Genomic DNA, 12,701 nt, shown 5'->3' with positions numbered 1-12,701 from the left:
AAGGGGCCGCCGCCGCCGCCGTCGCCTCCGCCTCCGCGTCGGAGCTCGGGCTGCCTCCGGGGTCGCCGCCGCTGGAAGGCAGGGCCTCCGCTCCCGCCCGCCGACGCCGGCCCGCCCGCGACGCCCCGGCCCGTCTCCCCATGCCTGCGCCCGGCGCCGCGGCCGCCGCGCGTCGCCCCAGTGCCCGGATTTAACACGGAAGCCCGGGGCGGGGGCCGCGGGGGACCCGGAGGGAGGCCCGGTCGCTCCCGCGTCTCTCCCGCCGGCGCGGCGCCTCGGCCGGAGCCATGACCTCGCTGACCCAGCGCAGCTCGGGCCTGGTGCAGCGGCGCACGGAGGCCTCGCGCAGCGCCGCCGACAAGGAGCGGGCGGCGGGCGGCGGCGGGGGCAGCGGCGAGGACGACGCGCAGAGCCGCCGCGACGAGCAGGACGACGACGACAAGGGCGACTCCAAGGAAACGCGGCTGACCCTGATGGAGGAGGTGCTCCTGCTGGGCCTCAAGGACCGAGAGGTGCGGCGCGGCGCGCGGCGGGGCGCCCTGGCCCCCAGCCCGCGCCCTCGGCCCGGCCGGCCTCCCGGCCCTGCCTCCGGGGTCGCCGCCGCCCTGGCAGCCGCGGGGTCCTCCTCGCGGGCCCCGGGGACACTGCCCGGCCGGGGGCTGCGGGTCGGAGGGGCGCGCCCCGAGCTCGCGGGCTGGGCTGGGGGGGGCCCCCGGGAGGCCTTGGCGGACCCGCCTGGGGGGGTTTGGAGAACGCGGCGCACGGCTTGGAATTTTGACAAATTTCGGTGAAAGGCTAAAGGAGACAAAAGTTGTTAGACTGATTAGAAGTTAAAATTCTTCGCCAACTTCCTGGAAAATGACATTCCGGGTCAGCGTGCCTCGGGGAAGAAATTATTTTTAGGGTCGCTGTTACGTTTTGTCTGTTGACTGTTCTCAAGCCCGTGCAGGTTAAGGAAGGACTTTTTCGTGGGGTGCATAAAGCGCCAGGTTGTGATTTGATGGAAGCTCTCAAGCCTTAAATAGGGAACTGTGCTGTTTGTTTTGGTGGGTTGACTTTGGTTTTTTTCCACTCCAGTATCTTAGGAGAAGTTTCAGACGTAGAGAAGTTGAAAAAGATGTCACAGTGGGCACATATACAGATCTTCTAATTCCATGTAACGTTTTGCTCAATTGCTTTATATACTTACCGCTCTAAAAAAATGATTATTTTTAGAGACTTGCAGACAGACAGATGAATTGTGTAAACCTTGTATGAGGAGGTGATCCCAGGAGCTTGTTTCCTTTCAGTGTGGGAACTACAGACAGCACATTTTGAAAGATTCAAAAGTATCTTGTTTAATTTTAGGAAAATACTCCTAATTCGTAAAGATGTGCCAAGAAAAAATGTAATCCTTATAAAGCAACTTAGCCTTGTTTTACCAAAACTTCTCAAAAGTATGTTATTTTCATTTGGGCCATTTGTGGATTCATTATATTTTGTAATCTAATGAACTGAAGTTTGCCTAGGTAGAAATGTTTATTAAGGCGTTTGCATTATCTCGGTTTCTCACTTGCTCAGGTTTTACTTATCACTTGAGGAAAGTTGATGTCCTCTTGACTATGAAAGGGGCACAGTACTTATTAGTGAGTTATGGTGAAATCACTGTGTGAAATTCAGTTTTACTTTTTGGAGGAAAGAATGAACTGGATGTATAGTGCAGAAGTAATTTTTTTAGTAAAGCATTCATTCAGTTTTGCTTTTGTAGGCATCGCAATTTAGAATCTCGGTGATAAACGTTTTGTTCTTTAAATCTGAAAATAACATTTTAGAAAATAGAAGAACTTAAAATGAAGAAAACAGGTCATTCATATTCCTGAATGAACATTTTGTTTTATAGTTACTGAGACCTATTTTTGTGTGGATATGTCCTGTATGTAAAACTTAAAATTAAAAAAAAAAACACAAAAACACTAAAACAAAAATTAGTTTTTGATCTCAGTTAAACTGGCTGAGGAATTAGGAGAAAGTACTTTCTTGTTTCAAGTATGTGTTAGTCTAAATGTTTTAAAGTGTATTAACATGCTATTTTTCTGTGATGGGTTTTCATGAGGATAGTCTAAATATTTGTTGAAGCTTAAATGGTGCTTGTTAAATTTACACAATTTAAAGTTCTTTGGTGGCAGGTAATTGAAACCATCTGTAGTATTTATTTTGTATCAGGAGTAACTGTACTTAGCCATGTCATGGCCAGTGTTCAGACACTGGCTAGTTGTGAGCATTTCTTGCTGAGTTCAACCACCACACAGGGAAGTGTTCCCCTTTTTGCGGCATGTCCAGAGATGGAGTGGAGGGGTGGGGTGGGGTTGAGATTTTACCTGCAGGAATTAGGAATTCACTATCTTTACGTATTAATATCCAGGGAGATTTTCCATCATCTTCAGTTTGTTAGGGGTGACTTTTTAGGGGGCAGAAATTATTTTTATGTATAATCTAGGCATTTTATGCTTTTTCATATTAGATTTTAGCCTAATCTGGTATTAATAAGTTCAAAGCTTTAGCAATAATAGATTTTTATTATTCAACTTTTTATTATTTTAGCTTGGCATCCATCTTTGTCATATCTAGGTACTCTTGAGGTACTGAAAATCTCAAACTTTAAGCTTAGACCTGTCATCAGTGATGGACACATTATATGTATGTGAACCTAATTTAACTTTTAAAAAAAGTCAAGATTTACAACTTTTAAAAATATTTCTTGCTGAATAATAAGCCTACAGAGAAATGCAGATAAGTGGTGTAAGTTTTCCACAAACTGAACACATATGTTAATCCAGCATCTAGATCAAGAAATAGAACATTTCCCCAGAATTTTTTATTTCCTTTCTACTTATTGCCAGTCCTCAAAGGTCACCCCAAAGCCTAATTTTAAAATTCAGCATTGAGTGATTTTGCGCTTTAATTTGTCTTGCTTTTGCTCACCTTTGTGAGATTCAACCATATTGTATGAGGTGGTCTTTTGTTCATTCTCATTGTCATGACAACATTTAACAGTTATAATCTATGATGTTTGAAAAGTTAACTTTGATTTACGTTTTGAATTTAACGATCTCCCACCTGTACTGAAAGGAAGGCTCTGCTGGGCAATTAGCAGGTGATCTGACTTCAGATTACTTGTTAGGATGACTCTAAAGACCTCGTGAGAGGCTTTGTTTAAATTAAAGTGCACAGTTCAGATTTTTTTATTGATGATTTTCTCTTCTGGCTTTTATTAAAACAGATTCCTGCATACCTTTGGGGATTGGATACCTCTGGGGATTAAAGATACAAGTATTGAAGTAAATCTTTATAGAGGCCACAGCAAGGATGACAGATAGTTTAAATTTGAATTCATCATTCAATTGATGAGCAAGATTTCTGTTATCTCCCTTGATGGGGGGGAGGGGCAGCAAATATGCCAGTTATTTCCTTTCTCAACTTTTTTTTTCACATCTAGAACATTTTCAGAATGCCTTACTGAGAATTACCTCAAATAGCTGATGTCATATACTTTTAAATATCTTCACTGGTGGCAAATCTTTGTGCTTTAAGGTTCAATTTTTTTATTTTTATTTTTTTTTATAACAGATATTACTTATTTTATGCATAAACACACAAATGAAGACAGATAGAAGGATTCCAATGAAATAAAATTACATTTTCAAAGTCCTTGCCCAAGTACTCAATTCTTTTTTTTTTTATAATAAATTTTATTTTTATATTCCCCCATACAATTGCAAACGCCCCATTCTGACCCCAATCCTTCCCCTCCCGCCCCCCACCCCCCAAAAAGTGTCTCTGGTTCATAGTTTTTTGTTGATTTTGATTTTCACTTTCTTATATTCATTTTCCTGGTCCCTTATTTAAGTTTTCTAGATTCCTGCTATGAGTGAGACCATCCGGTATTTTTCTTTTTCTTTTTGGCTTATTTCGCTGAGCATGATCCCTTCCAGCGCCATCCATGTTGCTGCAAATTGCATGTGTTTATCTTTTTTGAATGCTGAGTAATATTCCATGGTATATATGTACCACATCTTCTTGATCCAATCATCTATTTTTGGGCATTTGGGTTGTTTCCAAAGCTTAGCTATTGTAAACAGTGCTGCTATAAACATAGGGGTGCAGGTGTTCTTTGGAATTGATGTTTCTGTGTCCTTTGGGTAAATACCTAGGAGTGGAATTGCTGGATCATATGGAAGCTCTATGTTTAGTAGGTCCAGAAATCTCCACACAGCTCTCCACAGTGGTTGGACCAGTTTGCACTCCCACCAACAGTGCAGAAGAGTTCCTTTTTCTCCACACCCTCGCCAACATTTGTTGTTGCTAGTTTTTTTAATATGTGCCATTCTCACTGGTGTGAGATGGTATCTCATGGTAGTTTTGATTTGCATTTCCCTGATTACAAGTGATGTTGAACATTTTTTCATATGTCTGTTGGCCATTTGCATTTCCTCTTCAGAGAAGTTTCTTTTTAGCTCTTCTGCCCATTTTTTGACTGGATTATTTTCTTTGTTGTTGCTGAGTCTCATCAGCTCTTTGCAGATTTTTGTGATCAGTCCTTTATCATTAGTGTTAGGTGCAAAAATGTTCTCCCAGTTGGGGGGGTTTCTCTTTGTTTTTGTTATTGTCTCTTTTGCTGTGCAGAAGCTCTTTAATTTGATGTAGTCCCAGCTGTTTATCTTTGTCTTCACTATCACTGCTTTGGGTGATGTGTCTGTAAAGATGTCTTTGATGTGCAAATCCCGTAGTGTTTCGCCTATATTTTCTTCTATGTATTTTATGGTTTCAGGTCTTATGTCTAGTTCTTTAATCCATTTTGAGTTGATTTTTGTGTATGGTGTGAGGTAGTGGTCAAGCTTCATTCTTTTGCATGTAGCGACCCAGTTTTCCCAGCACCATTTATTGAACAAACTTTCTTTGCTCCAATGCATAGTCTTTGCTCCTTTGTCAAAGATTAGTTGACCATAAATCTGTCCTAGCCAGAGCAATAAGACAAGAGAAAGACATCCAAGGAATCCAAATAGGAAAAGAAGTCAAACTATCACTATTTGCAGATGATATGATAATATACATAGAGAACCCCAAAATCTCCACAGAAAAACTAATTCAACTCATCAATCAATTCAGTAAAGTGGCAGGATACAAAATCAACACGCAAAAGTCAGTAGCCTTCCTATACACAAACAATAAATCTGAAGAAGAAGAAATCAAAAAAACCATCCCTTTTATTATCGAAACAAAAAAAAAATCAAATATTTGGGAATAAATCTAACAAAAGAGGTAAAGGACCTATACAAAGAAAACTATAAAACACTGTTAAAAGAAATAGAAGAAGACACAAAGAAATGGAAAGACATCCCCTGCTCTTGGATTGGAAGAATAAACATTATTAAAATGGCCATCCTACCAAAAGCAATATACAGATTCAGTGCTATTCCAATCAAAATTTCAATGGCATTCTTCAAAGAAATAGAACAATTATTGATGAAATTCATATGGAATCACCAAAAACCCCGAATAGCCAAAGCTCTAAGGTTCAATTTTTTAAATGGCCAAGTGTAATTAGTATGTCTGTGGAATAGGAGAGGTGGAAAGGGTGAATATATTGCTGGCCTGAGGTATGTCCTTTGTTTTACATATTATTTAAGTTCTCTGAGCCGTAAACGTCTTTTTTTTTTTTTTTTTAAGATTTTTTTATTTATTTATTTATACAAGCACTGGGCACAGTCAGAAGCGCGGGAGGGTGAGCGAATTCACCAGAGCGGAGAGCAGAGCAGGCAGAAGGACCGAAGCACACTGCTGAGAGGAGCTGCTGGTGGCAGGAGAGGTCTGCGCGCCATGTGGGACCCTCCTCTGGTGGCCGGGGAGCAGCCGGGGATCGAACCGGCGCCGCAGAGGCTGCGGGCAGCTTCGCAACCCAGCGCTCAACCGCAGCGCCACCAGGGAGGCCCCTTAAACATCTTTTTTTAAGATGGAGAGAGAAACAGTTCTGATTGCCCTGTTGTGGACATTTATTGTTTTATTCTCTACCGAGTCTTCCCCTGGTTTTATCTTGCTTTTAGGGTGGTCCCATTGTGTGAAGACTGAGGATGCCCTATTGATGTCTCTACGACTTTCCTTTTGTGGTGCAGCCTGACAAAACTTTCCTATCAGGTTTTTTCCCCCCAGGATTTTGAATCTGGAGTGGTTTGGATCTTGAGAGAGTGGAACAGGCTGTGGGAGATTTTTCAGTGTAGTATCAGTGTGTGGATCAGACTGTTCTGTTACTGGTTCTTTGAGCTCTTTCTCTCTAGCTCTTTGGTGCTGTATTTTTTCCTCCCCATTTTCCAGGCAACTTTCATTTTGTAAGCTTCAAGAGTCTTCTAATAAAGTCCCTTTTTAAGGATAGAATCAGTTACTACTGTTTATGTTTGCAGACAAGAACCCTAATGCAGTACCTTCAAAAATAAGTAGTTGGTGCTTAAACTGGGTAACACAGAGTAAATACAGTTAAATTTAACTAAAATGGTGGCACTGACTTTTGTGTGGCTTTTAAACTGGTTCTGGAGGTTAATCCTGTCCATGCATTCCATTTTTGGGGAAAAGTTCTCAAGATCACTACTTTAAAATGCAGAACTTATAAAGATGTATGACTTGGTTTATAATAGCATGTCCTTTCTGTACATGAAGTGATATACACCATCAAATCTGTGCATCAGATCTGTTAATGGGGAATTCCTTCAACAAATATTCAGAATTTTAAGATCCACTAAGATTTTATTAATTTAAAATATAACAGTCTTCTGAGTGTGATTCTTTTTCCAATATAAATATCCCCTTTATATTTTTGAAAGATTTGAATTTCCATTTGTTTTTTGCAGGGTTTTTTTTTTTTTTAAGATTTATTTATTTATTTATACAAGCACTGGGTACAGTCAGAAGCGCGGGAGGGCGAGAGAATTCACCAGAGCCAGAGCGGGGAGCAGAGCAGGCAGAAGGACCAAAGTACGCCATTTGGGACCCTCCTCTGGTGGCCGGGGAGCAGCCAGGATCGAACCCGCGCTGCAGAGGCCGTGGGCAGCTTCGCAACCCAGCGCTCAACCGCTGTGCCACCAGGGAGGCCCTTTTGCAGGTGTTTTTAAGAATAGGTACTCAAGTATTCAGGATCTCAAAAATAGTTTTTGGAGCTTATTAAGCCATTTACTTATCTTCTGAACAAGATTTTATGCTATTGAAATTACTTTCCAATGCTTCAAAATTTTTTCAATGTGATCAAAATATTCACTGATTCAACTTATAGTTATAACTAATATTCGGTACTTACTAGTGTAAAACCATTCGCGTGTTCCTGTATGGGTCATTTGAAATTATCTTCATTTCAAATTTGAAATTATACAATTATAATTTGAAATATTTTTGTCAAGTTTTGAAATATCTGGGGAGTTTTCCTGCTATTTAAAGAAAGAAACTATAGTGTCAGCTTATCTGTAAATCTCAATAGACTTTAAATATAGCATGCTTGTCCTATTATGTCATGATAATCTTTTGGTCCAACAAGCCTTTATTATTTGTAGGCATACCCCTTCTGTTGGTATCATTTTTCTGCTATAATCAGCAAATGATATTCAGAGTTGCTTTAGTCTTTATTTGGTTGATTTTCATTTTTGGATTTTGTTTCCATGTGAGGTTTTTTTTTTTTTTTTAAGATTTATTTATTTATACAAGAGCTGGGGTACAGGCCAGAGGCATGGGAGGGTGAGAGAATTCACCAGAGAGAGCGGGGAGCAGAACAGGCAGATGGACTGAAGACACTGCTGAGGGGAGCAGCGGGCGAGGCAGAAGTCTGCCACGCCATGTGGGTTTCTCCCTGGCCGGCCGGGAATTGAACCCGCACTGCAGAGGCTGCGGACAGCTTCACAGCGCTGTGCTCAACCCGCTGCACCACTGGGGAGGCCCCTTCATGTGCGTTTCTTATTGAAGAAGTACAGAGACTGCTTGTTCCTGTGCTTCTTCTATTTAATAAGTGTAGGGACAAGTGCCAAAGGTGGGAACCTGATTTCATTTTGAAATTCATGTTTGTGACTTTAGGTTTCTCTAATCAAAGCTTGAAAGACTACAGCCTGTCTCAGCATTGTACAGTATTTATAATCCAGTAAATGTTGATGTTTTAAGCATTACAGGTATATATAAAAATAACTGCTAATCTGCAAGAATACAGTGAAAACGCATTACCAGAAAGTGTTGCTGATACATTTATTTCTAAGATCAATAAAGTACATTTGGTTTACATATTCTTTTTAATGGTGAAGTTATTAAATTGGTGTCAACAGATGGACAGAATATGAACACGTCAATTGTGTGTGTTGTGTGTGTATATTTTCCTGGAGAAAATTGGTAATCAAAGCATTTAGTGAACCAGAAGTTTAAAAATAAGGAGCTGTTTGTTTTAGTTTAAGTTTTCGGTTTTTCTTATTTTGCTCTTTCTCCTGTAAATTCAAGTTTGAGGTTTCAGCGTTGCAGAGAGTTGAGTTTTGAGTTTTCTGATATTAGAGATTTGGAAGTGACATTTCTGTAGCCTGGTTATCTTGCTAAAAAACATTTACAGGCTATATTACCACATCTAGAATTGTAACAATTTCCATGCATTCTTGAAATGCTTATTGAAATCAGTCTCTTGATGAGGTACAAGCAATAGGCAGAAGAGGCAGCAGATCTCTATCTTCACACTCATTTTAGTTCTATGAGTCAAAACTCAGTATAATAAACTATAAAACTAAATTGTGTTGCTTTTATAGAATTTTTTTGATAGTATCTCAGCCTGGCATATACCTAGAACTCAGTATATATTTGTTAAATAAACATTTTCAGGGCCTCCCTGGTAGCGCAGGGGGTTAAGACACAACCTATGAGGCTGTCCGTAGCCACTGCAGCACGAGTTCAGTTCCCAGCCAGGGAGATAGCCACATGGTGCAGCAGACTTCTCTTGACTTGCCCACTGCTCCCCTCAGCAGTGTATTTCAGTCAGTCTGCCTGTTCAGTTCCCCACTCTGTCTCTGGTGAATCCTCTCATGCCCCACACCTCTACCTGTACCCCAGTTCTTGTATGCATAAATAAATAAATCTTTTAAAAAAATAAACATTTTCAGTGAGGACAATATTATTCCCCAGGGAGTGAAAATTGATTCTGGAATTGATGGTGAAAGTTTTTACTCCTTTTATGTATAAAGCATAGATAACACATGTAGTACGTTAAATAGATATGCAGTGTGTCTATTTTATAAAAGTTTTAAGGGGCAGGGAGCAGGTAGGGAAAGAAACTTCTTAAGAGAACAACAATGTAGAAAACTATTGAGATGGGGAGATAAGTTAATTTTGAAAATACTAAGCTTGTGCTTAACTGTGATTTAGAAATCTTTTTGTTTGGTAGGAAGTTTTACCCTTTGACATTTATTTATTTGGATTTTTTAAAAAAAGATTTATTTATGCATACAAGAACTGGGGTATAGGCCAGAGGTGCAGGGGATGAGAGCATTCACCAGAGACAGAGTGGGGAACAGAATAGTCACACTGACTGAAATACACTGCTGAGGGGAGCAGCAGGCGAGACAAGAGAGGTCTGCTGCACCTTGTGATTAGCTCCCAGGCTGGGGATTGAACTCATGCTGCAGAGGCTGCGGATAGCTTCACAGTGCTGTGCTTAACCCCTTGCGCCATCAGGGAGGCCCAAGATTTACTTAATTTTTATTTATGCATCTGAGAACTGAGGTGTAGGCCCGAGTTGCTGGGAGGTGGGGTGAGAGGATTCACCAGAGACAGTGGGGAGCAGAACAGGCAGATCTGCTGAAATACACTGCTGAGGGGAGCAGTGGGTAAAATGGGAGAGGTCTACTGCATCATGTGTGTTAATTCTCTGACTGGGGATGGAACTCATCCCTCACCCCTCTCACCCCTGGGAGGTGGGGTGAGAGGATTCACCAGAGACAGAGCAGGGAACAGAACAGGCAGACTGACTGAAATACACTGCTGAGGGGAGCAGTGGGCGGGACAGGAGAGGTCTGCCTGTGGGTTTCTCCCTGGCCAGCTGGGTATCTAAGTGCTACAGAGGCTGTGGATGGTTTCATAGTGCAGTGCTTAACTTGCCTCACCAGGGAGGCCTGGAAGTTTTAATCTTAATAGAAGTTAGCTTGTATCAGAAATTCAGGAAAAGCAACAAGTATAACATACTGAAATTTAGGAAGTTGTGAGCTAAGTTCAAGGTAAAGTTATTCTCCATAGACTTTTTGCAGGGGGCAGGTAAACTTTCGTGTTCCCCTATCTCCTGCTCTCTGGGAGGGATTGGAAAGTAAAGGACTATATCAATTGCTAATGGTTATTTTTACTCTGGTTTCATTTTCTAGTTCCAGTTTCTTAAACTTAATGTTGAAAGCTTTAAACGTTATTAACAAAGTAAGCTCAGAAATAACATTTAAGAATTAAAGTTCATTTCAGTCATTGAATTGAACTTGCCATTTAATTTTTATATTCTCATCCTATCATATAAATTGGAAGTCGAGGCCTTCTATTTGTTTGTTTAGTTTAATCCAACTACTGAGCATCTTCTTGTGCCAGTCTCTTTGCTAGATGCTGGGGTTATGAAGAAAAAAATTCTTACTCTCAAGGAAGAGCCAGTCTGTATAAAAGACAGATTTGTAAATGATTTCAATAAAGTAAATTGCTGACTTTAATAGAAATACATGATAAGTGTGGTAGGGCCCTGGGGAGGGAGATGGCTTGGATCTGGAGCTAGAAGACTGCCACATTCTTGACGCCCAGCCATGCCTTTGGTAGAAGGCACTGGAAGATACTAGGATAGAAGTAGAGTGAAGAAAGGATTGGTAGGTGAAAAACCATAGGCAGGAAGGTTGATAATAAACTTGAGGTTATTTGAATTGTGAAATTTTGTGCCTGCGTCTTGGATAGAAGAGCAAACAGGAATCATCAGAAAGATAATTTTTTTTTAAATTTTTTTTTTTTAATAGAGGCATGCTTTATTTATTTGTTTGCTAGTTTGTTTGTTTGTTTTGTTTATACATGCACTGGGTACAGTCAGAAGCGCGGGAGGGTGAGAGAATTCACCAGAGCCAGAGCGGGGAGCAGAGCAGGCAGAAGGACCGAAGTACACTGCTGAGGGGAGCAGCGGGCGGCAGGAGAGGTCTGCGCGCCATGTGGGACCCTCCTCTGGTGGCCGGGGAGCAGCCGGGGATCGAACCGGCGCCGCAGAGGCCGCGCGCAGTTTCGCAACCCAGCGCTCAACCGCTGCGCCACCGGGGAGGCCCAGAAAGATAATTTTTATAGAAGAATTATTAGGAATTAAGTACTATAAAAACTCAGGAGAGAAAGTGATTAGAGTTTAAAGAATCAGTGACATAATAATACTGTCTCAATTGTTGTCTTATTTAAGTAGATTGTGTTCATTTTGTGGAAAAAGATTTAGAAAATGGCAGATTACAAAAGAAAAATAAAATTCATAATTCAACTTTCATTCCTTCAACAAATGTCTGTGGAGCATCTCTGCTGTTGCTAGGCACTGTGCTGGGGGTGACATACACATGTGTAAACATGAATATGTGTATATTTACAAATTGATAGTTAACTATGAAGGAAAATTAGGGGTGCTCTGTGATAATGAGTGTGTGAGGACACCGGGAAGAACTTTGCAAGGAAATTTATTTATTTATTTATTTATTTATATATTTTTAAAAAGATTTATTTTGTTTTATTTATTTATTTATTTATTTATACAAGCACTGGGTACAGTCAGAAGCGCGGGAGGGTGAGAGAATTCACCAGAGCCAGAGCGGGGAGCAGAGCAGGCAGAAGGACCGAAGTACACTGCTGAGGGGAGCAGCGGGCGGCAGGAGAGGTCTGCGCGCCATGTGGGACCCTCCTCTGGTGGCCGGGGAGCAGCCTGGGATCCAACAGGCGCCGCAGAGGCTGCGGGCAGCTTCGCAACCCAGCGCTCAACCGCTGCGCCACCGGGGAGGCCCAGGAAATGAAATTTAGACTGAGACCCAAAGAATGAATGGGAGCCTTGTCCAGTGAGGAGAGACTGGTACCTAAGGCCCTGAGGTGACAAGATGAGCATGGTTTGTTCTGAGCAACTAAAAGATGGTTCAGGCAAGCATCTTGTTAGAGTGGGTCTGCGGTAAGGGATTTTAGGATTTTGTATTATAAGTGAATGCAATAAGGGGAAACTTGAAGGATTTTTGGAAAATGATACAACCAAAAAATAAACATAGGGTCCTTGTGGAGAACGGATTGAACAAAAGACAAGTAATGGAAGTTGGGCTCGACAACATTTGGTCCTGTTCATCCAGTATTTTAAACAAGTTTGCCCATTCCCCCCCCCCCCCCCCCCCCAGTATTAGGAAAAAGCTCATCCTAATACTGTTTGGTAGCTTTTTCCCAACCTTAATGATCTATAGTGACCACCTTCCCATATTAGTAAATACAGATTTTCATGATATATGCTCATGTGAAAAACTTCGTATGGAAGAGAGACAGTGAAATCATCTCTTACTAGGGTATTAATCACATTTCAAGGGCATCACTTCCGACCTCATCTAAACCTAATTATCACATGAAGGTTAGGGCTTCAAAATAGGGATTTTGGGGGGAGCCACAATGAGTTCACAGCATGTCTTTGGAATGAAGGAGTGAATGAA

General features: G+C 41.5%; 1 protein-coding gene across 1 annotated transcript in view; it reads left to right on the top strand.

Annotated features, from left to right (window-relative positions):
* Positions 1-287: 287 nt before the first annotated feature.
* Positions 288-12,701, top strand: part of GOLPH3 (golgi phosphoprotein 3) — a gene marked incomplete at both ends in the record, with an annotated part of 36,263 nt that continues 23,849 nt past the window's right edge. The window contains one exon of the mRNA XM_084233710.1: positions 288-512. Within this exon, the coding sequence (XP_084089836.1) occupies positions 288-512 (225 nt within the window). The remainder of the gene's footprint in view (positions 513-12,701) is intronic.

This window comes from Talpa europaea, assembly GCF_964194135.1.
Source record: "Talpa europaea genome assembly, chromosome: 5".
Classification (NCBI taxonomy): domain Eukaryota; kingdom Metazoa; phylum Chordata; class Mammalia; order Eulipotyphla; family Talpidae; genus Talpa; species Talpa europaea.
Note: the sequence above shows the minus strand (reverse complement) of the source record. Positions and strands in the feature narration are given on the sequence as shown.